This window comes from Manacus candei, unplaced genomic scaffold (assembly GCF_025592945.1).
Source record: "Manacus candei isolate 608988 ecotype Guabito, Panama unplaced genomic scaffold, ASM2559294v1 h1tg000037l, whole genome shotgun sequence".
NCBI lineage: Eukaryota > Metazoa > Chordata > Aves > Passeriformes > Pipridae > Manacus > Manacus candei.
In genome coordinates, this window is record NW_026138085.1 from 2086727 (window position 1) to 2114560 (window position 27834).

The 27834-nt window shown below is 55.4% G+C and overlaps 4 protein-coding genes across 7 annotated transcripts in view; all 4 read right to left on the minus strand.

Annotated features, from left to right (window-relative positions):
- Positions 1 to 27834, minus strand: part of LOC127473835 (protocadherin beta-15-like) — a 39681-nt gene continuing 11847 nt past the window's right edge. Inside the window, exons 2-4 of one of the 3 annotated variants that reach the window (XM_051793939.1) lie at positions 20229 to 20306; positions 6639 to 8112; positions 1 to 98 (exon numbers count right to left, since the gene is read on the minus strand). In XM_051793939.1, coding sequence (XP_051649899.1) covers positions 6661 to 8112; positions 20229 to 20306 — 1530 coding nt within the window. In that variant the 3' untranslated portion in view covers positions 1 to 98; positions 6639 to 6660. Of the gene's footprint in view, positions 99 to 6114; positions 6218 to 6638; positions 8113 to 12260; positions 12366 to 18645; positions 21264 to 27834 lie in introns of those variants that run through there. The other 2 variants (XR_007905604.1, XM_051793938.1) reach the window with 2 other exon arrangements.
- On the minus strand, positions 96 to 27524 carry LOC127473838 (protocadherin beta-15-like). 2 transcript variants are annotated; one of them, XM_051793948.1, is made up of 3 exons: positions 26807 to 27524; positions 8125 to 8468; positions 96 to 1584 (listed from the first exon to the last, which is right to left on the minus strand). In XM_051793948.1, exons 1-3 carry the CDS (start codon positions 27438 to 27440, stop codon positions 121 to 123), a joined length of 2442 nt encoding a protein of 813 aa, XP_051649908.1. In that variant the 5' UTR covers positions 27441 to 27524; the 3' UTR covers positions 96 to 120. The 2 variants fall into 2 exon arrangements, with proteins under 2 accessions (XP_051649908.1, XP_051649907.1); XM_051793947.1 differs by lacking the exon at positions 26807 to 27524 and adding an exon at positions 14132 to 14848 and having other exon boundaries at positions 8125 to 8385.
- LOC127473836 (protocadherin beta-15-like) overlaps positions 6581 to 27834 on the minus strand; it is a 39360-nt gene continuing 18106 nt past the window's right edge. The window contains exon 3 of the mRNA XM_051793940.1: positions 6581 to 6607. The gene's annotated coding sequence lies outside the window, so the exon portion shown is untranslated. The remainder of the gene's footprint in view (positions 6608 to 27834) is intronic.
- Positions 12360 to 27834, minus strand: part of LOC127473841 (protocadherin beta-7-like) — a 42903-nt gene continuing 27428 nt past the window's right edge. The window contains exons 3-4 of the mRNA XM_051793952.1: positions 26451 to 26793; positions 12360 to 13858 (exon numbers count right to left, since the gene is read on the minus strand). Of these exons, the coding sequence (XP_051649912.1) occupies positions 12407 to 13858; positions 26451 to 26793 (1795 nt within the window). The 3' untranslated portion in view covers positions 12360 to 12406. The remainder of the gene's footprint in view (positions 13859 to 26450; positions 26794 to 27834) is intronic.

Sequence of the window (27834 nt, forward strand, 5' to 3'; positions counted from 1 at the left end):
AGGAACTTGGTTATGTCAATTGCAAATACAGATTTATTGTGGAAGGACCATTCCCACAGGCTGCAGCCTGCATCCCTTGCTACCACGAGGCATGAAACCTCTGGCTGTGCTGATCCCATGCTAGTCAAAGGAAAGACGGTTGAACTGTTCTGCAGAGACAGTCCCAGCATCGTCCGGTGTCACGTCCTCTGTGGGGACAGGGACACAAGGGAAAACCTGTTCCTCACTGGGGCCCCCGGCCATGGCCCAGGGCTGTGGTGTCAGACTGGGGACAAAGGGCTTGAGGAACTTGAACTCGCTGTTGCCCGAGCCCGTGGTGAGGCTGATCTCGTAGCAGTAGGGGTGGGGCAGGGTCCCTGCAGCAGCTGCCTCGGCCAGGCCGCTCGGCAAGTTGTCGGCCCCGTCAAGCACGTGGGCAGCCTTCAGCTCCTTTCTCTTGCACAGCCTGCGAGCCACGAAGGCTGCTGTGGAGGCGAGGAAGAGCAGGGAGACGGAGACCAAGGCAAGGATTAAGTAGGTGGTGAGGGAGCCGGGCTGGTCGTCGGTGGGCGGGCTGCTGTGCGGTTGGCGCAGGTCGGAGAAGTCCTTGAGCAGGAGTGCGCTGAGAGCGGCGGTGGCTGAGAGGGGTGGGCGGCCGTTGTCTCGCACCAGGACGACGAGCTTGTGCCTGACGCTGTCTCTGTCTGTCACTGGCCTCCTGAGCCTCACCTCGCCGCTTTGGGCAGCCACGGCAAAGAGCCCGGGGTCGGTGGCCCTGAGCAGGTGGTACGAGAGCCACGAGTTCTGCCCCGAGTCGGCGTCGACGGCCACCACTTTGGAGACGAGGTAGCCCGCCTCAGCCGACACGGGCACCAGCTCGCTGGAGGCCGGGCCGCTGTCGGGCGCCGGGTACAGCACGAGCGGGGCGTTGTCGTTCTCGTCTAGCACCAGCAGGCGGACGGTGACGTTGGCTCGCAGCGGAGGAGAGCCCGCGTCAGAGGCGCTCACCACCACCTCGCTCTGCCTCAGCTGCTCGTAGTCCAGGGCTCGCAGCACAAACACCTGCCCGCTCTCCGAGTTCACCGACAGGCACGAGCACCAAGGCCGCTCCGCCGCTTGCCCCGCTGACAGCGAATAGGTCACCTTGGCGTTGAGCCCCACGTCGGCATCTGCGGCACTCACGGCTCCAACCAGCACGCTGGGCACATTGTTCTCACGCACGTACATGGTGTACGAGCTCTGGTTGAAGACGGGCGCGTTGTCATTGACGTCCGAGATGGCCACGGTGAAGGTGTGGCTGCTCGTCAGAGCAGGGGAGCCCGCGTCTGCTGCTGTCACCGTCACCATGTACTGAGCCGTCTCCTCGCGGTCCAGGGCACTGACGGTCACCAGCTCATAGTAATTCTTGTAGGCTGGGCGCAGGGAGAAGACGAGCTGATCGTCGAGGGCACAGGAGACCTTGCCGTTGGCCCCGGCATCGCGGTCCCTGACAGAGAAGAGGGCAACGACCGTGCCGGGTGCTGAGTTCTCGGGGAGGGGACTGCTGAAGGAACTGACCACCAGCTCCGGGGCATTGTCATTCACATCCAACACCTCCACCAACACCTTGCAGATTGCTGAAAGGCCCCCTCCATCTGTTGCCCTCACACGGAATTCATGAGTCTCTACTGCCTCAAAGTCCAGAGGTTTTGTGAGTTTAATTTCACCACTCGTGGGATCAATCTCAAATGCTGGGTCGCTGTGGTCCACTGCTTGCCTGAATTCATAGGAGATGTGTCCATTAATTCCTTCATCCTGGTCAGTTGCCAACACAGTCAGAACCACAGAGCCCTCTGGCATGTTTTCAAAAACCCGAGCAAGGTACAACTCCTGTGTGAACACCGGGGAGTTGTCATTTACATCTAGAATTACAATGTGAATTTGTGTGGTGCCACTTCTGGGAGGAGAACCCCCATCCATGGCAATGAGACTGAAATCCATCTCTGCCTGCTCCTCTCTGTCCAGTGGATTTACCAACACCAGTTCCACATATTTGTCATCGTCACTCCGACTGCCAAAAGAGACACTAAAGTACTCATTCTCGGGAGAGATGCTGTATGCTTGGATACTGTTTATGCCAACATCAAGGTCTCGAGCCCCCTCCAGAGGGAAACGAGAGCCTGGGTCAGTCTTTTCCAGGATCTTAAAAGTGATTTTTTCTTCGGGGAAGACGGGCGAATGGTCATTGATATCGTGCAGGGTCACCTCGACCCGAAAGAACTGCAGCGGGTCGGCCAGCAGCAGCTCGAAGGCGAGCGTGCAGGTGTCGGAGTGGGCGCACAGCTGCTCCCGGTCGAGCCTGTCGGTCACGACGAGGCGGCCGCTGGCGCGGTCGAGGCGAAAGTGCTGCCGGCCGTCCTCGGCCAGCAGGCGGGCGCGGCGAGCCGAGAGCTGCGCCGGTGGCAGCGCCGCGTCCTGCGCCAGGTTGCCTACGAGGGAGCCGCTGTCCGCCTCCTCGGCCACGGAGTAGCGGATGGGCTGCGAGCGAGCGAGCGCCAGGGAGAGCAAAGCACACACACAAAGCACTTGCCTTGCCATCGCCATGGTCCTCCTCCGGCGGCGGCGGCGGCGGCGGTGTCCGATCTCCTTCTCGCGGATCTCTCGCGTAGTCCCCAACGAAAGCGGCAGCGGTCGGGTCGGGTGCCTTGTTTCCCCCTCTGTATTCCGGTCGGTTCGGCAGCCCGGAGTGCGGCCGCGGTGTCCCAGGCTCGGCTGGCAGAGCCAGCGGTCGCTGCCGCAGCCGCTGCCCGCTCCGCCCGGCTGGGCTGTTGTGAGCTGGGCTGGGCTTGGCTGTGCTGAGCTGGGCTGGGTCGGGCTCGGCGGCGCCTTAGCCGAGACCACCACCCAGCGGTGCGCGCTGGGACTGCGCCCGCCGCCGCCCGCTGCCCGCGCTGCCGCTCGGCCCGGCCCACGGACACGCGCGCACACGCGCGGTGCCGCCGCTCGCCCGCGGCTGAGCCCGGGGCAGGACGTGCGCACATGGAAGCGGGGATGGAAGTGCCGGCAAGGGTCGGGATGAGCCATGAGGGTCCGCCGCTTTACTCCGAACGCACGGAGAGCTCCGTCACCTGTCCCGCCTCTGTCCGCGCTCCCCGCTGCCCCCAGCCCGCGGGAAGTCCTGAGCTCCCTGGTGCTGACACGAGAGTCAGTGCCTTTTGAGAAACGCGGCAATAAAAGTCGCACAAGGCTTTTCCCATCGCAGCGTGAGGCAGAGGCTGAGCTCGGAAAGACTGACCCGCCTTCCCGGAACAGACAAACTGGCCCGGAGCCTCTGCAGTGGCAGCGCAGCGGTCACAGCAGGAGCACGGCATTGAACGCTCTATCGACAGCATCGCCACGCTCTAGACACATCGGGACCCACCCAACATTACCTCAGGAAATGGACAAAACGAGAAAAAACCTCCCAGACTTTTGAAAAACCTTGACAGACCTTTCCCGAATGAACGATTCTACAAAAGACTTCAATCTCCACGCGAGGACTTAAGGTACTCTGGTTATTTCTTTCTTACATGTTATTTCAATTTTACACTCAGGGGTATCCCTAATTGTAATGTGACAATGTTACGCTTTAAAACTTCACCACAACACAGACAGATGAGGCTTTCTGAATATTCCGTGCATCACACACATTATTAAAGGTATCAGTTACTATAGATGGTGTGACAATCCTTCTTGAAAGGAGCAGGCAAAAAAAATGCTCAAACTCATTTCAGGGAGTACAAAGAAAAAGGACCAAAAAGGAGAATGCAAAGGCTCTAACACAAACCCGGAAAGTCATGCTGGGACAGCTTCCCAGTTCAATTCCGCTGAATCCAGGAACAACAATGAGAAGACCAAAAGCAAAGTCCTTTTCACAAGCTCATCTTGATTCAGAAAATGCTCTTGGAGGTACACAAGGAGTTTTCACGCAATGCACCCAAAGACAATGAGCAGGTTTTCACATCTCTGTAGAGATACAGTCTACCTCAACACCGTTTGTGCTGCTGTACTGCAAGCAGACAGAACACCCAATCCCCTCTTACCGGCCAAAATATAGATCTTTTTGTGCATTTTGCTGCTCTTCTCTGACACAAAGAAGATGAGGCGTCTGTATTCAAAGGGTCAAGACACCCTCCTTGCCTGCTGAGCTGGAATTACCTGCTTTGCAATGACTGAGTAACAGGAATTCCCTGATTCACCGGGCAACACCAGTGAACATTAGGAAACACACAGTGTCTGTATTGACTGACATAATGACAAGAAAGTAAAGTGCACAGAGCCCATATATTTTATCCAGAAACATCCAGAAGCCAGGAAAGGAAGAGCTTGGTGCTCACATGGCATTGTTACACCGAGATGACAGTTTATTTACTTTCCTGAGCTGGGAAAAGGTCATTGTGCATTTAAGCAAGGATGAGGTTTGTCTGTCCACTGTTTGTGCCATACTGTGACAGAACAGAATTAAAGGTCTACAGTCTTGTCTGACAGAAAGAGAGACAAGATCTTAGCTGGGAGAGCGAAAAGCATTCTTAAAGTCTCTCAGGAATGGCCTTAACAGACTTGAAGCAAATGAATGTCTGTGTGAAACAGTTTATGTTCCTTTATTCTGTTTGCTTGTTGATTTTTAGTGGAACACAATCATATTCTGGCTTACAATTTCTGGAAACTGGTTAAGCCAATTGCAAATACAGATTTCCTCTAAAGGAACAATTCCCATGGGTTGCAACCTGAATCCCTGCCCACCACGAGGCATGAAGCCTCTGCCTGTGCTGACCCCTTGCTAGTTAAAGGAAAGACGGTTGAACTGTTGTGCAGAGACAGTCCCAGCATCGTCCGGTGTCACGTCCTCTGTGGGGACAGGGACACAAGGGAAAACCTGTTCCTCACTGGGGCCCCCGGCCATGGCACAGGGCTGTGGTGGCAGGGCATGGGCACGGCACTGAACGCTCTATTGCCTGTATCTCCAAACTCAACACATGTACCCGCCAAACATTACCTCACTGAAAGGACACACTGAGAAAAAAACTCCCAGACTTTTGAAAAAACTTGGCAGAACTTTCCCTGAAAGAACTTCTCTACAAAGACTTCTCTCTCCATGCCAGGAACTAAGGTACTTTCTTTATTTCACTCTTACACATTATTTCAGTTTCTACACTCAGGGATATCCCAGTTTACAATGGTACAGTTTATAACTTCAGCACAACACAGCGGGAGGCTTTCTGAATATTCCATTCCTCACAGACATCATTCAAAGAATCAGTTATTAGAGATGGCATGACAGTCCTTCTTAAAAGGAATAGGCAAGTAAATGTTCAAACACACTTCAGGGAGTAGAAGGGAAAAGGTCAACAGAGAATGCAAATGTGCTCACATAAAACTGGAAAGTCATGAGGGGATAGCTTTCCATTCCATTGAGAAGCCTCTGGCTTAAGGAAAAACAACGAGGAGACCAAATTCAATGTCCTTTCCACCAGTTCATTTGGATTCTGCCTTCAGAAAATGTTCTTTGAAGGACATGTGGAGTTTTCATGCAATGCACCTCAAACACAACAAATATGTTTTCACAACTCTGTACAGTTACAGTCTATCCCAACACTCTTTGTGCTGCTGTGTTGCAAGGAGACAGAACACCCAACCCCTCCTATAGGCCAAAGGAAGACCTTATTGTGCATTTTGCTGCTCTACTCTGCAATAGAGAAGATGAGACTGATGTACTGAAAGAGTCAAAACACCCCCCTTGCCTGCTGGGTTGGCATGGCCTGCATAGCCATGGCTGAATGGGAGTAAATCCCTAATTCATCAGGCAGCACTAGGGATGCACAGACAGACACAGTGACAAGAGAGTAAAGGACACAGACACATCTCATCCAGACACATCCAGAACCCAGGAAAGAAAGAGTGCTGTGTTTACACAATGCTATGACATTATTCATAATGTCCTAATTATCTGAGCTGGGAAAAGGTCTTTGTGCATTTCAGCAAGAATGAGATTTTTCTGCCCAACTGTGCCATTCCATTACAGAAGGGAGTAAGTGGTCTACTGTCTTGTGTGGCAGCAAGAGAGAGACAAGATCTTCTCTGGGACTGCTAACTGCATTCTGAAAGCCTCTCAGAAATGGCTGAATCAAGTCTGAAACTTACTACTGTCTGAGTGAAAGAGCTTTGGAACCCTTTATTCTGTTGGTTTCTTGGTTTTTAGTGGAACACAAGCATTCCCTGACTTACAGTTTCCCAGAGTTTGGTTATGCCAATTGCCAATACAGATTTACTCTGCAGGAACCATTCCCACAGGCTGGTACCTCAGACAGAGACATTCAGAACCGAGGAAAGCAAGAGCCCTGGGCTCACACGACAATGTGACACTGACAGCAAGAGAGACTAGAGCTTAGCTGGGACTGCTAACCCCATTCTTAAAGTCTGTCAGAAATGGCTGAATCAGGACTGAAACCTACTACCGACTGAGTGAAAGAGCATTGGGTCCCTTTATTCTGTTTGCTTCTTGGTTGTTAGTGGAACACAAGCAGTCCTTGACGTATAATTTTCCAGAATTTGGTTTTGCCAATTGCAAATACAGATTTCCTCTGCAGGAACCATTGCCACAGGCTGCAGCCTGCATCCCTTCCTACCACGAGGCATGAAACGTCTGCCTGTGCTGACCCCATGCTAGTCAAAGGAAAGACGGTTGAACTGTTCTGCAGAGACAGTCCCAGCATCGTCCGGTGTCACGTCCTCTGTGGGGACAGGGACACAAGGGAAAACTTGTTCCTCACTGGGGCCGCCACCCATGGCCCAGGGCTGTGGTGTCAGGCTGGGGACGAAGGGCTTGAGGAACTTGAACTCGCTGTTGCCCGAGCCCGTGGTGAGGCTGATCTCGTAGCAGTAGGGGTGGGGCAGGGTCCCTGCAGCAGCTGCCTCGGCCAGGCCGCTCGGCAAGTTGTCGGCCCCGTCAAGCACGTGGGCAGCCTTCAGCTCCTTTCTCTTGCACAGCCTGCGAGCCACGAAGGCTGCTGTGGAGCCCAGGAAGAGCAGGGAGACGGAGACCAAGGCAAGGATTAAGTAGGTGGTGAGGGAGCCGGGCTGGTCGTCGGTGGGCGGGCTGCTGTGCGGTTGGCGCAGGTCGGAGAAGTCCTTGAGCAGGAGTGCGCTGAGAGCGGCGGTGGCTGAGAGGGGTGGGCGGCCGTTGTCTCGCACCAGGACGACGAGCTTGTGCCTGACGCTGTCTCTGTCTGTCACTGGCCTCCTGAGCCTCACCTCGCCGCTTTGGGCAGCCACGGCAAAGAGCCCGGGGTCGGTGGCCCTGAGCAGGTGGTACGAGAGCCACGAGTTCTGCCCCGAGTCGGCGTCGACGGCCACCACTTTGGAGACGAGGTAGCCCGCCTCAGCCGACACGGGCACCAGCTCGCTGGAGGCCGGGCCGCTGTCGGGCGCCGGGTACAGCACGAGCGGGGCGTTGTCGTTCTCGTCCAGCACCAGCAGGCGGACGGTGACGTTGGCTCGCAGCGGAGGAGAGCCCGCGTCAGAGGCGCTCACCACCACCTCGCTCTGCCTCAGCTGCTCGTAGTCCAGGGCTCGCAGCACAAACACCTGCCCGCTCTCCGAGTTCACCGACAGGCACGAGCACCAAGGCCGCTCCGCCGCTTGCCCCGCTGACAGCGAATAGGTCACCTTGGCGTTGAGCCCCACGTCGGCATCTGCGGCACTCACGGCTCCAACCAGCACGCTGGGCACATTGTTCTCACGCACGTACATGGTGTACGAGCTCTGGTTGAAGACGGGCGCGTTGTCATTGACGTCCGAGATGGCCACGGTGAAGGTGTGGCTGCTCGTCAGAGGAGGGGAGCCCGCGTCTGCTGCTGTCACCGTCACCATGTACTGAGCCGTCTCCTCGCGGTCCAGGGCACTGACGGTCACCAGCTCATAGTAATTCTTGTAGGCTGGGCGCAGGGAGAAGACGAGCTGATCGTCGAGGGCACAGGAGACCTTGCCGTTGGCCCCGGCATCGCGGTCCCTGACAGTGAAGAGGGCAACGACCGTGCCGGGCGCTGAGTTCTCGGCGAGGGGACTGCTGAAGGAACTGACCACCAGCTCCGGGGCATTGTCATTCACATCCAACACCTTCACCATCACCTTGCAGATTGCTGAAAGGCCCCCTCCATCTCTGGCTCTCACACTGAGCTCATGACTCTCTACTGCCTCAAAGTCCAGAGGCTTAGTGAGTTTAATTTCACCACTTGTGGGATTAATCCCAAAGGCTGAGTCCCTCGGGCTGACTACTTGGATGAACGGATAGGAGATCTCTCCATTAATTCCTTCATCCTGATCAGTTGCCAACACTGTCAGGACCAGAGAGCCCTCTGGTGCATTTTCCAAAACCTGCCCAACATACATCTTCTGTGTGAAGACAGGAGCGTTGTCATTGACATCCAGAACTGAAATGAGAATTTGGGTGCTCCCACTTCTGGGTGGAGAGCCTCCATCCACAGCAATGAGACTGAAATGCATCTCTGCCTGCTCCTCCCTGTCCAGCGGCTTTTCCAAAACAAGTTCAACGTATTTGCCGTCCTCACTCTGGTTGTCATAGGAGACACTAAAGTGGTCGTTCTCGGGAGAGATGCTGTATGCCTGAATGCTGTTGCTGCCAATATCAAGGTCCCAAGCCCTCTCCAGAGGGAAACGAGAGCCCGGGTCGCTCGTTTCTAAGATGTCAAAAGTGACTCTTTCCTCGGGAAAAACGGGTGAATGGTCATTGATGTCGTGCAGGGCCACCTCGACCCGAAAGAACTGCAGCGGGTCGGCCAGCAGCAGCTCGAAGGCGAGCGTGCAGGTGTCGGAGTGGGCGCACAGCTGCTCCCGGTCGAGCCTGTCGGCCACGACGAGGCGGCCGCTGGCGCGGTCGAGGCGAAAGTGCTGCCGGCCGTCCTCGGCCAGCAGGCGGGCGCGGCGAGCCGAGAGCTGCGCCGGCGGCAGCGCCGCGTCCTGCGCCAGGTTGCCTACGAGGGAGCCACTGTCCGCCTCCTCGGCCACGGAGTAGCGGATGGGCTGCGAGCGAGCGAGCGCCAGGGAGAGCAAAGCACACACACAAAGCACTTGCCTTGCCATCGCCATGGCCCTCCTCCGGCGGCGGCGGCGGCGGCGGTGTCCGATCTCCTTCTCGCGGATCTCTCGCGTAGTCCCCACAGAAAGCGGCAGCGGTCGGGTGCCTTCTTTCTCCTTCTGTATTCCGGTCGGTTCCGCAGCCCGGAGTGCGGCCGCGGTGTCCCAGGCTCGGCTGGCAGAGCCAGCGGTCGCTGCCGCAGCCGCTGCCCGCTCCGCCCGGCTGGGCTGTTGTGAGCTGGGCTGGGCTTGGCTGTGCTGAGCTGGGCTGGGTCGGGCTCGGCGGCGCCTTAGCCGAGACCACCACCCAGCGGTGCGCGCTGGGACTGCGCCCGCCGCCGCCCGCTGCCCGCGCTGCCGCTCGGCCCGGCCCACGGACACGCGCGCACACGCGCGGTGCCGCCGCTCGCCCGCGGCTGAGCCCGGGGCAGGACGCGCGCACATCAAAGCGGGGATGGAAGTGCCGGCAAGGGTCGGGATGAGCCATGAGAGGCCGCTGCTTCAGTACGATAAGACGGAGAGCAACGGAACGTCCCCCTCTTCTCTCCTGTTCCCCGCTGCCCACAGCCCGCGGGAAGCAGAGAGCGCTCGGCTCCCGGCACGCGAGTCAGTGCCTTTCGAGAAACGCGGCGGTAAAAGCGGCACAGAGCGTTTCCCACCGCAGTGTGAGGCAGAGGCTGAGCCTGGAAAGACTGAACCGCCTTCCCCGAACAGACCAACCTGCCCGGAGCCTCCGCAGTGGCAGCGCAGCGGTAACAGCACAGGCACGGCACTGAACGCTCTATCGCCTGCATCTCCAGGCTCAAGACATGCACCCGCCAAACATTACCTCACTCAGAGGACATACTGAGAAAAAAACTCCCAGGTTTTTGAAAAATTTTGGCAGAGCTTTCCCAGAAAGAACTTCTCTACAAAGACTTATCTCCACACGCCAGGAATTAAGGTACTCTCTTTATTTCACTTTTACACATTATTTCAGTTTTTACACTCAGGGGTATCCGAGTTTACAGTGTTACAGTTTATAACTTCAGCACAACACAGCGGGAGGGTTTCTGGATATTCCATTCCTCACAGACATCATTTAAAAAATCAGTTATTAGACATGGTGTGACAGTCCTTTTAAAAAGGAATAGGTGAGTAAATGCTCAAACACAGTTCAGGGAGTAGAAGGGAAAAGGTCAAGAGAGAATGCAAATGTGTTCACGTAAAACAGGAAAATCATGAGGGAATAGTGTTCCACTCCATTAAGAAGCCTCCAAATTCAGGAACATGACTGAGGAGAACAAACTCAATGTCCTTTTGACCAGCTAGTTCATTTTGATTCTGCCTTCAGAAAATACTGTTTGAAGGACATGTGGAGTTTTCATGCAATGCACCTCAAACACAACAAATATGTTTTCACAACTCTGTACAGTAACAGTCTGTGACAACACTCTTTGTGCTGCTGTGTTGCAAGGAGATAGAACACCCAACCCCTCCTATAGGCCAAAGGAAGACCTTATTGTGCATTTTGCTGCTCTACTCTGTAATAGAGAAGATGAGACTGATGTACTGAAAGGGTCAAAATACCCTCCTTGCCTGCTGGGTTGGCATGGCCTGCATAGCAATGGCTGAATGGGAGTAAATCCCTAATTCATCAGGCAGCACTAGGAATGCTCCAAAGGGCCATGGCAGACCTCGATGATCAGGATGGTATCTACATTCAATACCGTACTGATGGAAGCCTTTTCAACCTCAGGTGACTGAAGGCCCACACCAAGACCTTAAACCATCTTGTCCAGGAGCTGCTTTATGCTGACAACGCTGCCCTTGTCACTCACACAGAAGCAGCTCTGCAGTGTTTAACATCCTGCTTTGCAGACGCTGCTGAGCTCTTTGGGCTGGAACTCAGCTTAAAGAAGTCAGAAGTTCTCTATCAACCTGCACCTCAGAAAGTCTTCCATCATCCCCATATCACCATTGGCCAATCAGAGCTCAAATCAGTCCAGCAGTTTAATTACCTTGGTAGCCTCATCTCCTCGGATGGTAAGATTGAGGAGAGACAGACAACAGGTTAGCAAAGGCATACAGTGCTTTTGGAAAAATTCATAAGAGAGTTTGGCGAAAAAAACACTTGAAGAAAAGTGCCAAGATCAGTGTTTACAGAGCCATAGTGTTGTCTACTCTCTTATATGGATCTGAATCATGGGTCATCTACCGCCACCACCTGTGTCTCCTAGAATGCTTCCATCAACGCTGCCTCCGTACAATCCTGAACATCCACTGGTCAGATGATGTGACCAATACATCTGTTCTAGAGCAAGCAGCAGTTACAAGTATTGAGGCCATGTTAATGAGAACACAGCTGTGCTGGGCAGGGCACGTCTCCAGGATGAAGGACCAACCACCCCCTCCCTAAGATCTTGCTTTATGGTGAACTTGCCACCAGTTGCTGCGAGAGAGGAGCCCCAAAGAGGAGATACAAGGACTGCCTGAAACAACATCTCAACCTTGGCCATATTGATCAACAGAACTGGTCTACTCTGGCCTCCAATCGGGAGGTCTGGAGACACCCCATCTATAGCGCTGCTGATGCTTTTGAGAACGCAGCAGGATCACCCTTGAGGAGAAAAGACAACGCAGAAAGAATTGTGCCTTGCAGAATATACCACCTAAGGAGTCTTTCTGCTGTGCCTTTTGCAACCGGACATGTCTATCTCATACTGGCCTTTTTAGCCACCAACCTGCTTGTAACAAACGTGGGTAGAGCCCTCCCCAAATCTTCGTTCCCAAAGCCCAGCCATGATGATTTCTAGTGATGCATAAACAGACAGAGTGACAAGAAAGCAAAGGACACAGGGCCCACACATCTCATCCAGACACATCCAGAACCCAGGAAAGAAAGAGTGCTAACATCATGACAATACTCACAATATCCTAATTTTTCTGAGCGGGGAAGGGGTCTTTGTGAATTCCAGTAAGACTGAGATTTCTCTGTCTCACTGTGCCATTCCCTTGCACAAGAGAATAAAAGGTCTACTGTCTTGTGTGATAGCAAGAGAGACAAGATCTTCTCTGAGACTGTTAACCCCATTCCTATAGCCTCTCAGAAATGGTTGAATCAGGACTGAAAACTTACTACTATATGAGTGAAAGAGCTTTGGTTCCCTTTATCCTGTTTGTTTCTTGGTTGGAACACAAGCATTCCCTGACCTAGAGTTTCTGGAAATTGGTTATGCCAATTGCAGATTTATTTTGGAGGAACCATTCCCACAGGCTGCAGCCTTCATCCCTTCCTACCACGACACATGAAGCCTCTGCCTGTGCAACCTCCATGCTAGTTAAAAGAAAGTCTGTTGAACTGTTCTGCAGAGACAGTCCCAGCATCGTCCGGTGTCACATCCTCTGTGGGGACAGGGACACAAGGGAAAACCTGTTCCTCACTGGGGCCCCCGGCCATGGCCCAGGGCTGTGGTGTCAGGCTGGGGCCGAAGGGCTTGAGGAACTTGAACTCGCTGTTGCCCGAGCCCGTGGTGAGGCTGATCTCGTAGCAGTAGGGGTGGGGCAGGGTCCCTGCAGCAGCTGCCTCGGCCAGGCCGCTCGGCAAGTTGTCGGCCCCGTCAAGCATGTGGGCAGCCTTCAGCTCCTTTCTCTTGCACAGCCTGCGAGCCACGAAGGCTGCTGTGGAGCCCAGGAAGAGCAGGGAGACGGAGACCAAGGCAAGGATTAAGTAGGTGGTGAGGGAGCCGGGCTGGTCGTCGGTGGGCGGGCTGCTGTGCGGTTGGCGCAGGTCGGAGAAGTCCTTGAGCAGGAGTGCGCTGAGAGCGGCGGTGGCTGAGAGGGGTGGGCGGCCGTTGTCTCGCACCAGGACGACGAGCTTGTGCCTGACGCTGTCTCTGTCTGTCACTGGCCTCCTGAGCCTCACCTCGCCGCTTTGGGCAGCCACGGCAAAGAGCCCGGGGTCGGTGGCCCTGAGCAGGTGGTAGGAGAGCCACGAGTTCTGCCCCGAGTCGGCGTCGACGGCCACCACTTTGGAGACGAGGTAGCCCGCCTCAGCCGACACGGGCACCAGCTCGCTGGAGGCCGGGCCGCTGTCGGGCGCCGGGTACAGCACGAGCGGGGCGTTGTCGTTCTCGTCCAGCACCAGCAGGCGGACGGTGACGTTGGCTCGCAGCGGAGGAGAGCCCGCGTCAGAGGCGCTCACCACCACCTCGCTCTGCCTCAGCTGCTCGTAGTCCAGGGCTCGCAGCACAAACACCTGCCCGCTCTCCGAGTTCACCGACAGGCACGAGCACCAAGGCCGCTCCGCCGCTTGTCCCGCTGACAGAGAATAGGTCACCTTGGCGTTGAGCCCCACGTCGGCATCTGCGGCACTCACGGCTCCAACCAGCACGCTGGGCACATTGTTCTCACGCACGTACATGGTGTACGAGCTCTGGTTGAAGACAGGCGCGTTGTCATTGACGTCCGAGATGGCCACGGTGAAGGTGTGGCTGCTCGTCAGAGCAGGGGAGCCCGCGTCTGCTGCTGTCACCGTCACCATGTACTGAGCCGTCTCCTCACGGTCCAGGGCACTGACGGTCACCAGCTCATAGTAATTCTTGTAGGCTGGGCGCAGGGAGAAGACGAGCTGATCGTCGAGGGCACAGGAGACCTTGCCGTTGGCCCCGGCATCGCGGTCCCTGACAGTGAAGAGGGCAACGACCGTGCCGGGCGCTGAGTTCTCGGCGAGGGGACTGCTGAAGGAACTGACCACCAGCTCCGGGGCATTGTCATTCACATCCAACACCTCCACCAACACTCTGCAGATTGCCGAGAGCCCGCCCCCATCTGTGGCTCTCACACGGAGTTCGTGAGTCCCTGCTGCTTCAAAGTCCAGAGGCTTTGTGAGTTTAATTTCACCCGTTATGGGATCAATCTCAAATGCTGAGTCACTCTGTCCCACTGCTTGCCTGAACTCATAGGAGATGTCTCCATTTATTCCTTCGTCCTGATCAGTTGCCAACACAGTCAGAACCACAGAGCCCTCTGGTGTGTTTTCCAAAACCCGTGCATGGTACACCTCCTGTGTGAACACTGGGGAATTGTCATTTACATCTAGAATTACAATGTGAATTTTTGTGGTCCCACTCCTGGGTGGAGAGCCCCCATCCATGGCAATGAGACTGAAATCCATCTCTGCCTGCTCCTCTCTGTCTAGCGGCTTTTCCAAGACCAGTTCAACATACTTGTCATCGTCACTCCGAGTGCCAGAAAAGACACTAAAGTACTCGTTCTCGGGAGAGATGCTGTATGTCTGAATGCTGTTGCTGCCAATATCGAGGTCTCGAGCAGCGTCCAGTGGGAAACGAGAGCCGGGCTCACTCGTTTCGGGGATCTTAAAAGCAACTCTTTCCTCGGGGAAAACGGGCGAATGGTCATTGATGTCGTGCAGGGCCACCTCGACCCGAAAGAACTGCAGCGGGTCGGCCAGCAGCAGCTCGAAGGCGAGCGTGCAGGTGTCGGAGTGGGCGCACAGCTGCTCCCGGTCGAGCCTGTCGGCCACGACGAGGCGGCCGCTGGCGCGGTCGAGGCGAAAGTGCTGCCGGCCGTCCTCGGCCAGCAGGCGGGCGCGGCGAGCCGAGAGCTGCGCCGGCGGCAGCGCCGCGTCCTGCGCCAGGTTGCCTACGAGGGAGCCGCTGTCCGCCTCCTCGGCCACGGAGTAGCGGATGGGCTGCGAGCGAGCGAGCGCCAGGGACAGCAAAGCACACACACAAAGCACTTGCCTTGCCATCGCCATGGTCCTCCTCCGGCGGCGGCGGCGGCGGCGTTGTCCGATCTCCTTCTCGCGGATCTCTCGCGTAGTCCCCAACGAAAGCGGCAGCGATCGTGTGCCCTTCTGCTCCCTCTGTATTCCGGTCGGTTCCGCAGCCCGGAGTGCAGCCGCGGTGTCCCAGGCTCGGCTGGCAGAGCCAGCGGTCGCTGCCGCAGCCGCTGCCCGCTCGGCCCGGCTGGGCTGTTGTGAGCTGGGCTGGGCTTGGCTGTGCTGAGCTGGGCTGGGTCGGGCTCGGCGGCGCCTTAGCCGAGACCACCACCCAGCGGTGCGCGCTGGGACTGCGCCCGCCGCCGCCCGCTGCCCGCGCTGCCGCTCGGCCCGGCCCACGGACACGCGCGCACACGCGCGGGGCCGCCGCTCGCCCGCGGCTGAGCCCGGGGCAGGACGCGCGCACATGGAAGCGGGGATGGAAGTGCCTGCAATGGTCAGGATTAGCCCTGTGGGGCCGCCGCTTGAGTTCGATTACAGGGACAGCTCTGGCACCTGCCCCTCGTCTGTCCGCGCTCTCCGCTGCCCACAGCCCGCGGGAAGCCGTGAGCGCTCGGCACCCGGCACGCCAATCAGCGCCTTCCGAGAAACGCGGCGGTAGAAGCGGCACAAGGCTTTTCCCAAAGCAGCGTGACACAGATTCTGAGCCTGGAAGGACTGAACCGCCTTCCTCGAAGAGAGAAATCGGTTAAAAGCCTCCAACCGGTAACAGCTCGGGCATTGCACTGAACACTCTATCGGCTCTATCTCCAAACCCAACACATACAGCCAGCCAGCATTACCTCAGTAAAGGCACACTGAGAAAAAAACTCCCAGACTCTACATAAAACTTGACAGACCTTTCCCAAAAAGACTGTCTCTACAAAGACTTTTCTCCACACAAGGAATTAAGGTATTCTCTTTATTTCACTCTTACACATTATTTCAGTTTTTACCATCAGGGGTATCCCAGTTTACAATGGTACAGTTTATAACTTCAGCACTACACACTGTTGGGCTTTCTGAATATTCCACATATCATGGATCTCATTCAAGGAATCCATTACTCTAGATGAAAGGAGAATACAAATGCTCTAACACAACCCCAAAAAATCATGCAGGGATAGCTTCCCAGTTCAATTCTGTGAAACCAGGAGCAGCAGTGATTATACAAAATACAAAGTCCATTTCACAAGCTAATCTTGATTGCAGCTACAGAAAATGCTCTTTGAAGGACATTTGGAGTTTTCATGCAATGCACCCAAAGACAATGAACATGTTTTCACAACTCTATACAGTTACAGTCTACCCCAACACCGTTTGTTCTGCTGTACTGCAAGGAGATAAAACACCCGACACTCACTTATTGGCCAAAGGAAGATCTTACTGTGCATTTTTCTGCTCTGCTCTGTCCTGGAGAAGATGTGACCGCTGTACTCAAAGGGTCAAAATACCCTTCCTGACAGCTGAGCTGAAATTGCCTGCTTTGCTACGGCTGAATGGGAGCAACTCCCTGTTTCACGGGCAGCACTAGTGAGCATTAGGAGACACCGAGTGGCTGTATTGACTGGCACAGTGACAAGAAAGTAAAGCACACAGAGCCCACACATTTCAGCCAGAGACATCTAGAACCCAGGAAAGAAAGAGTGCTGTGCTTACACAACACTGTGACACAGCACTCACAACTTCCTCATTTTCCTGAGACGGGAAAAGGTCTCTGTGCATTTCCGCGAGGATGAGATTTGTCTGCCCAAGTGTGCCATTCTGTTACAGCAGGGAATAAAATGTCCACTGTCTTCTCAGATAGCAAGACAGACAAGAGCAAATCTCTGACTGCTAACCCCATTCTTGTAGCCACTCAGAAATGGCCATAAAAGACATGAAATACATTATTGTCAGAGTGAAGGAGTTTTAGTTCCCTTTTTTCTGTTTCCTTGTTTGTTTTTAGGGGAACACAAGCATTTTCTGAGTGAGAATTCTTGGAGAATTGTTGGAGCCAAATAGAGATTTACCTTGAAGGAACCATCCCCACAGGCTGCAGCCTGCATCCCTGCCTACCACGAGGTATGAAGCCTCTGCCTGTGCCGACCTCATGCCAGGCCGCTCGGCAAGTTGTCGGCCCCGTCAAGCACGTGGGCAGCCTTCAGCTCCTTTCTCTTGCACAGCCTGTGAGCCACGAAGGCTGCTGTGGAGGCGAGGAAGAGCAGGGGGAAGAAGACCAAGGCAAGGATTAAGTAGGTGGTGAGGGAGCCGGGCTCGTGGTCGGTGTCCCACCTCTGTCCATGCTCCCCACTTCCCACAGCCCACGGGTAGCTGTGAGTTCTCTGCTCTCCTGGTAGGAGAGTCCGCAGACTTCGAGAAACACAGCTTTAAAAGCGGCACAAAACGTTTCCCAATGCAGTGTGAGGCAGAGCCTAAGCCTGGAAAGACTGAGCTGCCTTCCCCAAACAGACAACCCCCCCCCCCCCGGAGCCTCCGCAGTGGCAGCGCAGCTGTAAAAGTGCTGGCACGGCATTCAACACTCTACCATCGGCATCGCCACTCTCTAGACACATAGGGACCCACCCAACATTACCACGATAAATGGACAAAACGAGAAAAAACCTCACAGACTTTTGAAAAACCTTGACAGACCTTTCCCAAATGAACGATTCGACAAAAGATTCTTCCACACAAGGAATTAAGGTACTCTCTTTATTTCACAACTACACATTATGTCAGTTTTTACACTCAAGTGTATCCCAGTTTAGAATTTTACACTTTAAAACTTCAGCACAACACAGACAGTGTGAGGCTTTCTGAATATTCCGTGCATCACATACATTATTAAATGTATCAGTTACTATACATGGGGTGACAGTCCTTTTTAAAAGGAACAGGTAAAAAATAGTCAAGCCCAGTTCAGGGAGTGCAAGGGAAAAGGGCCAAAAGGAGAATGCAAATGCTCTAACACAAACCCAGAAAGTTATGCAGGGAGAGCTTCCCAGTTCAGTTCTGCTGAATTCAGAGAAGACCAAACTCAAAGTCCTTTTCACGAGCTCATCTTGATTGTATCTTCAGAAAATGCTCTTTGAAGGATATTTGGAGTTTTCATGCAATGCACCCAAAGACAATGAACATGTTTTAACAACTCTGTACAGTTACAGTCTACCCCAACACCATTTGTGCTGCTGTACTGCAAGCAGACAGAACACCCAACCCCCTCTTATCGGCCAAAGGAAGATCTTGCTGTGCATTTTGTTGCTCTTCTCTGCCACAAAGAAGATGAGCCTGCTGTACTCAAAGGATCAAAATTCCCTCCTTGCCTGCTCAGCTGGAACTGCCTGGCCTGCAATGGCTGAATGGGAGCAATTGCCTCATTCACCGAGCAGCACTAGCTATGAATAGACAGATGTGGTGACAAGAGAGCAAAGCACACAGGGACCAGACATCTCAGATAGAGACATCCGGACTGCAGGAAAGAAAGAGCTTGGTGAACACATGTCCTTGTGACACTGCACTGAGAACTTCCCCATTTTCCTGAGCTGGGAAAAGGTCATTGTGAATTTCAGAAAGGATGAGGCTTGTCTGTCCCATTTTTTGTGCCATACTGTTACAGAACAGAATTAAAGAGCCACGGTCTTGTCTGACAGCAAGAGAGACAAGAGCTTGCTGGGACAGCTAACCCCATTCTTAAAGCCTCTCAGAAATGGCTGAACCAAGTCTGAAACCTACTACTGTCTGAGTGAAAGAGCTTTGGTTCCCTTTATTCTGTTTCCTTCTAGGTTGTTAATGGAACACAAGCATTCCCAGACTTACAACTTTCCAGAATTTGCTTATGCCAATTGCAAATAAAGATTTCCTCAGCAGGAACCATTCCCAAAGGTTGCAGGCTGAATCCCTTCCTACTATGAGGCATGAAGCGTCTGCCTGTGCTGACCCCGTGCTAGTTAAAGGAAAGACGATTGAACTGTTGTGCAGAGACAGTCCCAGCATCGTCCGGTGTCACGTCCTCTGTGGGGACAGGGACACAAGGGAAAACCTGTTCCTCACTGGGGCCCCCACCCATGGCCCAGGGCTGTGGTGTCAGGCTGGGGCCAAAGGGCTTGAGGAACTTGAACTCGCTGTTGCCCGAGCCCGTGGTGAGGCTGATCTCGTAGCAGTAGGGGTGGGGCAGGGTCCCTGCAGCAGCTGCCTCGGCCAGGCCGCTCGGCAAGTTGTCGGCCCCGTCAGGCACGTGGGCAGCCTTCAGCTCCTTTCTCTTGCACAGCCTGCGAGCCACGAAGGCGGCTGTGGAGGCGAGGAAGAGCAGGGAGACGGAGACCAAGGCAAGGATTAAGTAGGTGGTGAGGGAGCCGGGCTGGTCGTCGGTGGGCGGGCTGCTGTGCGGTTGGCGTAGGTCGGAGAAGTCCTTGAGCAGGAGTGCGCTGAGAGCGGCGGTGGCTGAGAGGGGTGGGCGGCCGTTGTCTCGCACCAGGACGACGAGCTTGTGCCTGACGCTGTCTCTGTCTGTCACTGGCCTCCTGAGCCTCACCTCGCCGCTTTGGGCAGCCACGGCAAAGAGCCCGGGGTCGGTGGCCCTGAGCAGGTGGTAGGAGAGCCACGAGTTCTGCCCCGAGTCGGCGTCGACGGCCACCACTTTGGAGACGAGGTAGCCCGCCTCAGCCGACACGGGCACCAGCTCGCTGGAGGCCGGGCCGCTGTCGGGCGCCGGGTACAGCACGAGCGGGGCGTTGTCGTTCTCGTCCAGCACCAGCAGGCGGACGGTGACGTTGGCTCGCAGCGGAGGAGAGCCCGCGTCAGAGGCGCTCACCACCACCTCGCTCTGCCTCAGCTGCTCGTAGTCCAGGGCTCGCAGCACAAACACCTGCCCGCTCTCCGAGTTCACCGACAGGCACGAGCACCAAGGCCGCTCCGCCGCTTGCCCCGCTGACAGCGAATAGGTCACCCTGGCGTTGAGCCCCACGTCGGCATCTGCGGCACTCACGGCTCCAACCAGCACGCTGGGCACATTGTTCTCACGCACGTACATGGTGTACGAGCTCTGGTTGAAGACAGGCGCGTTGTCATTGACGTCCGAGATGGCCACGGTGAAGGTGTGGCTGCTCGTCAGAGGAGGGGAGCCCGCGTCTGCTGCTGTCACCGTCACCATGTACTGAGCCGTCTCCTCGCGGTCCAGGGCACTGACGGTCACCAGCTCATAGTAATTCTTGTAGGCTGGGCGCAGGGAGAAGACGAGCTGATCGTCGAGGGCACAGGAGACCTTGCCGTTGGCCCCGGCATCACGGTCCCTGACAGTGAAGAGGGCAACGACCGTGCCGGGCGCTGAGTTCTCGGCGAGGGGACTGCTGAAGGAACTGACCACCAGCTCCGGGGCATTGTCATTCACATCCAACACCTGCACCAACACCTTGCAGATTGCTGAAAGGCCCCCTCCATCTGTTGCCCTCACAGTGAGTTCGTGAGTCTCTGCTGCCTCAAAGTCCAGTGGCTTTGTAAGTTTAATTTCTCCTGTTGTGGAATCAATCTCAAACAATGATTCACTCGGGCTAACTGCTTCACTGAATTGGTAGGAGATGTCTCCATTAACTCCTTCATCCCGATCTGTTGCCAGCACACCCAGAAGCACAGAACCCGTTGGTACGTTTTCTAAAACCTTCCCTATGTACTCCTCCTGTGTGAAGATTGGAGCATTGTCATTGACATCTAGGACAACAATATGGACTTGAGTGGTCCCACTCCTGGGTGGAGAGCCCCCGTCCACAGCAATGACACTGAAATCCATCTCTGCCTGCTCCTCTCTGTCTAGCGGCTTTTCCAAGACCAGTTCGATAGACTTCTTGCCTGTAATCCGACTCTCATAGGAGACGCTAAAATACTCATTCTCGGGAGAGATGCTGTATGCCTGGACGCTGTTGCTGCCAACATCAAGGTCCCGAGCAACCTCCAGAGGGAAACGAGAGCCTGGGTCAGTCTTTTCGGGGATCTTAAAAGTGACTCGTTCCGCAGGGAAAACGGGCGAATGGTCATTGATGTCGTGCAGGGCCACCTCGACCCGAAAGAACTGCAGCGGGTCGGCCAGCAGCAGCTCGAAGGCGAGCGTGCAGGTGTCGGAGTGGGCGCACAGCTGCTCCCGGTCGAGCCTGTCGGCCACGACGAGGCGGCCGCTGGCGCGGTCGAGGCGAAAGTGCTGCCGGCCGTCCTCGGCCAGCAGGCGGGCGCGGCGAGCCGAGAGCTGCGCCGGCGGCAGCGCCGCGTCCTGCGCCAGGTTGCCTACGAGGGAGCCGCTGTCCGCCTCCTCGGCCACGGAGTAACGGATGGGCTGCGAGCGAGCGAGCGCCAGGGAGAGCAAAGCACACACACAAAGCACTTGCCTTGCCATCGCCATGGCCCTCCTCCGGCGGCGGCGGCGGCGGTGTCCGATCTCCTTCTCGCGGATCTCTCCCGTAGTCCCAAACGAAAGCGCCGCAGCAGCGGGCGGGTGCCTTCCTTCCCTGTTACCCGGTCGGTTCCGCAGCCCGGAGTGCGGCCGCGGTGTCCCAGGCTCGGCTGGCAGAGCCAGCGGTCGCTGCCGCAGCCGCTGCCCGCTCCGCCCGGCTGGGCTGTTGTGAGCTGGGCTGGGCTTGGCTGTGCTGAGCTGGGCTGGGTCGGGCTCGGCGGCGCCTTAGCCGAGACCACCACCCAGCGGTGCGCGCTGGGACTGCGCCCGCCGCCGCCCGCTGCCCGCGCTGCCGCTCGGCCCGGCCCACGGACACGCGCGCACACGCGCGGGGCCGCCGCTCGCCCGCGGCTGAGCCCGGGGCAGGACGTGCGCACATGGAAGCGGGGATGGAAGTGCCGGCAAGGGTCGGGATGAGCCATGAGGGGCCGCCGCTTTACTCCGAACGCACGAAGAGCTCCGTGACCTGTCCCACCTCTGTCCGCGCTCCCCGCTGCCCCCAGCCCGCGGGAAGTCCTGAGCTCCCTGGTGCTGGCACGAGAGTCAGTGCCTTTTGAGAAACGCGGCAATAAAAGTCGCACAAGGCTTTTCCCATCGCAGCGTGAGGCAGAGGCTGAGCTCGGAAAGACTGACCCGCCTTCCCGGAACAGACAAACTGGCCCGGAGCCTCTGCAGTGGCAGCGCAGCGGTCACAGCAGGAGCACGGCATTGAACGCTCTATCGACAGCATCGCCACGCTCTAGACACATCGGGACCCACCCAACATTACCTCAGGAAATGGACAAAACGAGAAAAAACCTCCCAGACTTTTGAAAAACCTTGACAGACCTTTCCCGAATGAACGATTCTACAAAAGACTTCTTCCTCCACGCGAGGACTTAAGGTACTCTGGTTATTTCCTTCTTACATGTTATTTCAATTTTACACTCAGGGGTATCCCTGAGTGTAATGTTACAATGTTACGCTTTAAAACTTCACCACAACACAGACAGATGAGGCTTTCTGAATATTCCGTGCATCACACACATTATTAAAGGTATCAGTTACTATAGATGGTGTGAAAATCCTTCTTGAAAGGAGCAGGCAAAAAAAATGCTCAAACTCATTTCAGGGAGTACAAAGAAAAAGGACCAAAAAGGAGAATGCAAAGGCTCTAACACAAACCCGGAAAGTCATGCTGGGACAGCTTCCCAGTTCAATTCCGCTGAATCCAGGAACAACAATGAGAAGACCAAAAGCAAAGTCCTTTTCACAAGCTCATCTTGATTCAGAAAATGCTCTTGGAGGTACACAAGGAGTTTTCACGCAATGCACCCAAAGACAATGAGCAGGTTTTCACATCTCTATAGAGATACAGTCTACCTCAACACCGTTTGTGCAGCTGTACTGCAAGGAGACAGAACACCCAATCCCCTCTTACCAACCAAAATATAGATGTTTTTGTGCATTTTGCTGCTCTTCTCTGACACAAAGAACATGAATCCTCTGTACTCAAAGGGTCAAGATACCCTCCTTGCCTGCTGAGCTGGAATTACCTGCTTTGCAATGACTGAGTAACAGGAATTCCCTGATTCACCGAGCAACACCAGTGAACATTAGGAAACACACAGTGTCTGTATTGACTGACATAATGACAAGAAAGTAAAGTGCACAGAGCCCATATATTTTATCCAGAAACATCCAGAAGCCAGGAAAGGAAGAGCTTGGTGCTCACATGGCATTGTTACACCGAGATGACAGTTTATTTACTTTCCTGAGCTGGGAAAAGGTCATTGTGCATTTAAGCAAGGATGAGGTTTGTCTGTCCACTGTTTGTGCCATACTGTGACAGAACAGAATTAAAGGTCTACAGTCTTGTCTGACAGAAAGAGAGACAATATCTTAGCTGGGAGAGTGGAAAGCATTCTTAAAGTCTGTCAGGAATGGCCTTAACAGACTTGAAGCAAATGAATGTCTGTGTGAAACAGTTTATGTTCCTTTATTCTGTTTGCTTGTTGATTTTTAGTGGAACACAATCATATTATGGCTTACAATTTCTGGAAACTGGTTAAGCCAATTGCAAATACAGATTTCCTCTAAAGGAACAATTCCCATGGGTTGCAACCTGAATCCCTGCCCACCACGAGGCATGAAGCCTCTGCCTGTGCTGACCCCTTGCTAGTTAAAGGAAAGACGGTTGAACTGTTGTGCAGAGACAGTCCCAGCATCGTCTGGTGTCACGTCCTCTGTGGGGACAGGGACACAAGGGAAAACCTGTTCCTCACTGGGGCCCCCGGCCATGGCACAGGGCTGTGGTGGCAGGGCATGGGCATGGCACTGAACGCTCTATTGCCTGTATCTCCAAACTCAACACATGTACCCGCCAAACATTACCTCACTGAAAGGACACACTGAGAAAAAAACTCCCAGGCTTTTGAAAAAACTTGGCAGAGCTTTCCCAGAAAGAACTTCTCTACAAAGACTTCTCTCTCCATGCCAGGAATTAAGGTACTCTCTTTATTTCACTCTTACACATTATTTCAGTTTCTACACTCAGGGATATCCCAGTTTACAGTGGTACAGTTTATAACTTCAGCACAGCACAGCGTGAGGCTTTCTGGATAATCCATTCCTCACAGACATCATTCAAAAAATCAGTTATTAGAGATGGCATGACAGTCCTTTTTAAAAGGAATAGGCAAGAAAATGCTCAAACACACTTCAGGGAGTAGAAGGGAAAAGGTCAACAGAGAATGCAAATGTGCTCACATAAAACTGGAAAGTTGTGGGGATAGCTTTCCATTCCATTGAGAAGCCTCTGGTTTCAGGAAAAAGAATGAGAAGACCAAACTCAATGTCCTTTCCACCAGTTCATTTTGATTCTGCCTTCAGAAAATGTTCTTTGAAGGACACGTGGAGTTTTCATGCAATGCACCTCAAACACAACAAATATGTTTTCACAACTCTGTACAGTTACAGTCTATCCCAACACGGTTTGTGCTGCTGTATTGCAAGGAGACAGAACACCAAACCCCTCCTATAGGCCAAAGGAAGACCTTATTGAGCATTTTGCTGCTCTCCTCTGCAATACAGAAGATGAGACTGATGTACTGAAAGGGTCAAAACACCCTCCTTGCCTGCTGGGTTGGAATGGCCTGCATAGCCATGGCAGAATGGGAGCAAATCCCTAATTCATCAGGCAGCACTAGGGATGCACAGACAGACACAGTGTCAAGAGAGCAAAGGACACAGGACCCACACATCTCATCCAGACACATCCAGAACCCAGGAAAGAAAGAGTACTGTGCTTACCGCAAGACTATGACAATACTCACAACATCCCAATTATCTAAGCTGGGAAAAGGCCTTTGTGCATTTCAGCCAGGATGAGATTTCTCTGCCCAACTGTGCCATTCTGTTACAGAAGAGAATAAGTGGTCTACTGTCCTATGGGACAGCAAGAGAGACAAGATCTTCTCTGAGACTGCTGACCCCATTCTTAAAGCCTGTCAGAAATGGCTGAATCAGGTCTGAAACCTACTGCTGTCTGAGTGAAAAAGCTTTGGTACCCTTTATTCTGTTTGCTTCTTGGTTGTAGTGGAACACAAGCATTTCCTGACTTACAATTTGTGGGAAATTGGTTAAGTTAATTGCAAATACAGATTTTTTAGAAGGAATTCTTACCACAGGTTGCAGCCTGCACCCCTTCCTACCACGAGGCATGAAACCTCTGTCTGTGCTGATCCCATGCTAGTTAAAGGAAAGTCTGTTGAACTGTTGTGCAGAGACAGTCCCAGCATCATCCGGTGTCACGTCCTCTGTGGGGACAGAGACACAAGGGAAAACCTGTTCCTCACTGGGGCCCCCAACCATGGCCCAGGGCTGTGGTGTCAGGCTGGGGACGAAGGGCTTGAGGAACTTGAACTCGCTGTTGCCCGAGCCCGTGGTGAGGCTGATCTCGTAGCAGTAGGGGTGGGGCAGGGTCCCTGCAGCAGCTGCCTCGGCCAGGCCGCTCGGCAAGTTGTCGGCCCCGTCAAGCACGTGGGCAGCCTTCAGCTCCTTTCTCTTGCACAGCCTGCGAGCCACGAAGGCTGCTGTGGAGCCCAGGAAGAGCAGGGAGACGGAGACCAAGGCAAGGATTAAGTAGGTGGTGAGGGAGCCGGGCTGGTCGTCGGTGGGTGGGCTGCTGTGCGGTTGGCGCAGGTCGGAGAAGTCCTTGAGCAGGAGTGCGCTGAGAGCGGCGGTGGCTGAGAGGGGTGGGCGGCCGTTGTCTCGCACCAGGACGACGAGCTTGTGCCTGACGCTGTCTCTGTCTGTCACTGGCCTCCTGAGCCTCACCTCGCCGCTTTGGGCAGCCACGGCAAAGAGCCCGGGGTCGGTGGCCCTGAGCAGGTGGTAGGAGAGCCACGAGTTCTGCCCCGAGTCGGCGTCGACGGCCACCACTTTGGAGACGAGGTAGCCCGCCTCAGCCGACACGGGCACCAGCTCGCTGGAGGCCGGGCCGCTGTCGGGCGCCGGGTACAGCACGAGCGGGGCGTTGTCGTTCTCGTCCAGCACCAGCAGGCGGACGGTGACGTTGGCTCGCAGCGGAGGAGAGCCCGCGTCAGAGGCGCTCACCACCACCTCGCTCTGCCTCAGCTGCTCGTAGTCCAGGGCTCGCAGCACAAACACCTGCCCGCTCTCCGAGTTCACCGACAGGCACGAGCACCAAGGCCGCTCCGCCGCTTGCCCCGCTGACAGCGAATAGGTCACCTTGGCGTTGAGCCCCACGTCGGCATCTGCGGCACTCACGGCTCCAACCAGCACGCTGGGCACATTGTTCTCACGCACGTACATGGTGTACGAGCTCTGGTTGAAGACAGGCGCGTTGTCATTGACGTCCGAGATGGCCACGGTGAAGGTGTGGCTGCTCGTCAGAGGAGGGGAGCCCGCGTCTGCTGCTGTCACCGTCACCATGTACTGAGCCGTCTCCTCGCGGTCCAGGGCACTGACGGTCACCAGCTCATAGTAATTCTTGTAGGCTGGGCGCAGGGAGAAGACGAGCTGATCGTCGAGGGCACAGGAGACCTTGCCGTTGGCTCCGGCATCGCGGTCCCTGACAGTGAAGAGGGCAACGACCGTGCCGGGCGCTGAGTTCTCGGGGAGGGGATTGCTGAAGGAACTGACCACCAGCTCCGGGGCATTGTCATTCACATCCAACACCTGCACCAACACCTTGCAGATTGCTGAAAGGCCCCCTCCATCTCTGGCCCTCACACTGAGCTCGTGAATCTCTGCTACCTCAAAGTCCAGAGGCTTTGTGAGTTTAATTTCACCACTATTGGGGTTAATCTCAAATGCTGATTCGCTCTGGCTGACTACTTGGCTGAACTGGTAGGTGATTTCCCCATTATTTCCCTCATCTCGATCAGTTGCCAATACTGTTAGGATCACAGAGCCCTCTGGTGCGTTTTCCAATACCTGCACATCATACACCTCCTGTGTGAAGATGGGAGCGTTGTCATTGACATCCAGAACTGTAATGTAAATTTGGGTGGTCCCAGTCCTGGGAGGAGAACCCCCATCCACAGCAATGAGACTGAAATCCATCTCTGCCTGCTCCTCTCTGTCTAGTGGCTTTTCCAAAACAAGTTCAACATACTTCTTGCCCTTAATCCGACTTCCGAAGGAGACGCTAAAGTACTCGTTCTCGGGAGAGATGCTGTATGTCTGGACGCTGTTGCTGCCAACATCGAGGTCCCGAGCAACCTCCAAAGGGAAACGAGAGCCAGGCTCGCTCGTTTCCAGGATGTCAAAAGTGACTCTTTCCTCGGGAAAAACGGGTGAATGGTCATTGATGTCGTGCAGGGCCACCTCGACCCGAAAGAACTGCAGCGGGTCGGCCAGCAGCAGCTCGAAGGCGAGCGTGCAGGTGTCGGAGTGGGCGCACAGCTGCTCCCGGTCGAGCCTGTCGGCCACGACGAGGCGGCCGCTGGCGCGGTCGAGGCGAAAGTGCTGCCGGCCGTCCTCGGCCAGCAGGCGGGCGCGGCGAGCCGAGAGCTGCGCCGGCGGCAGCGCCGCGTCCTGCGCCAGGTTGCCTACGAGGGAGCCGCTGTCCGCCTCCTCGGCCACGGAGTAGCGGATGGGCTGCGAGCGAGCGAGCGCCAGGGAGAGCAAAGCACACACACAAAGCACTTGCCTTGCCATCGCCATGGCCCTCCTCCGGCGGCGGCGGCGGCGGCGGTGTCCGATCTCCTTCTCGCGGATCTCTCGCGTAGTCCCCAACGAAAGCGGCAGCGGTCGGGTGCCTTCTTTCTCCCTCTGTATTCCGGTCGGTTCGGCAGCCCGGAGTGCGGCCGCGGTGTCCCAGGCTCGGCTGGCAGAGCCAGCGGTCGCTGCCGCAGCCGCTGCCCGCTCGGCCCGGCTGGGCTGTTGTGAGCTGGGCTGGGCTTGGCTGTGCTGAGCTGGGCTGGGTCGGGCTCGGCGGCGCCTTAGCCGAGACCACCACCCAGCGGTGCGCGCTGGGACTGCGCCCGCCGCCGCCCGCTGCCCGCGCTGCCGCTCGGCCCGGCCCACGGACACGCGCGCACACGCGCGGTGCCGCCGC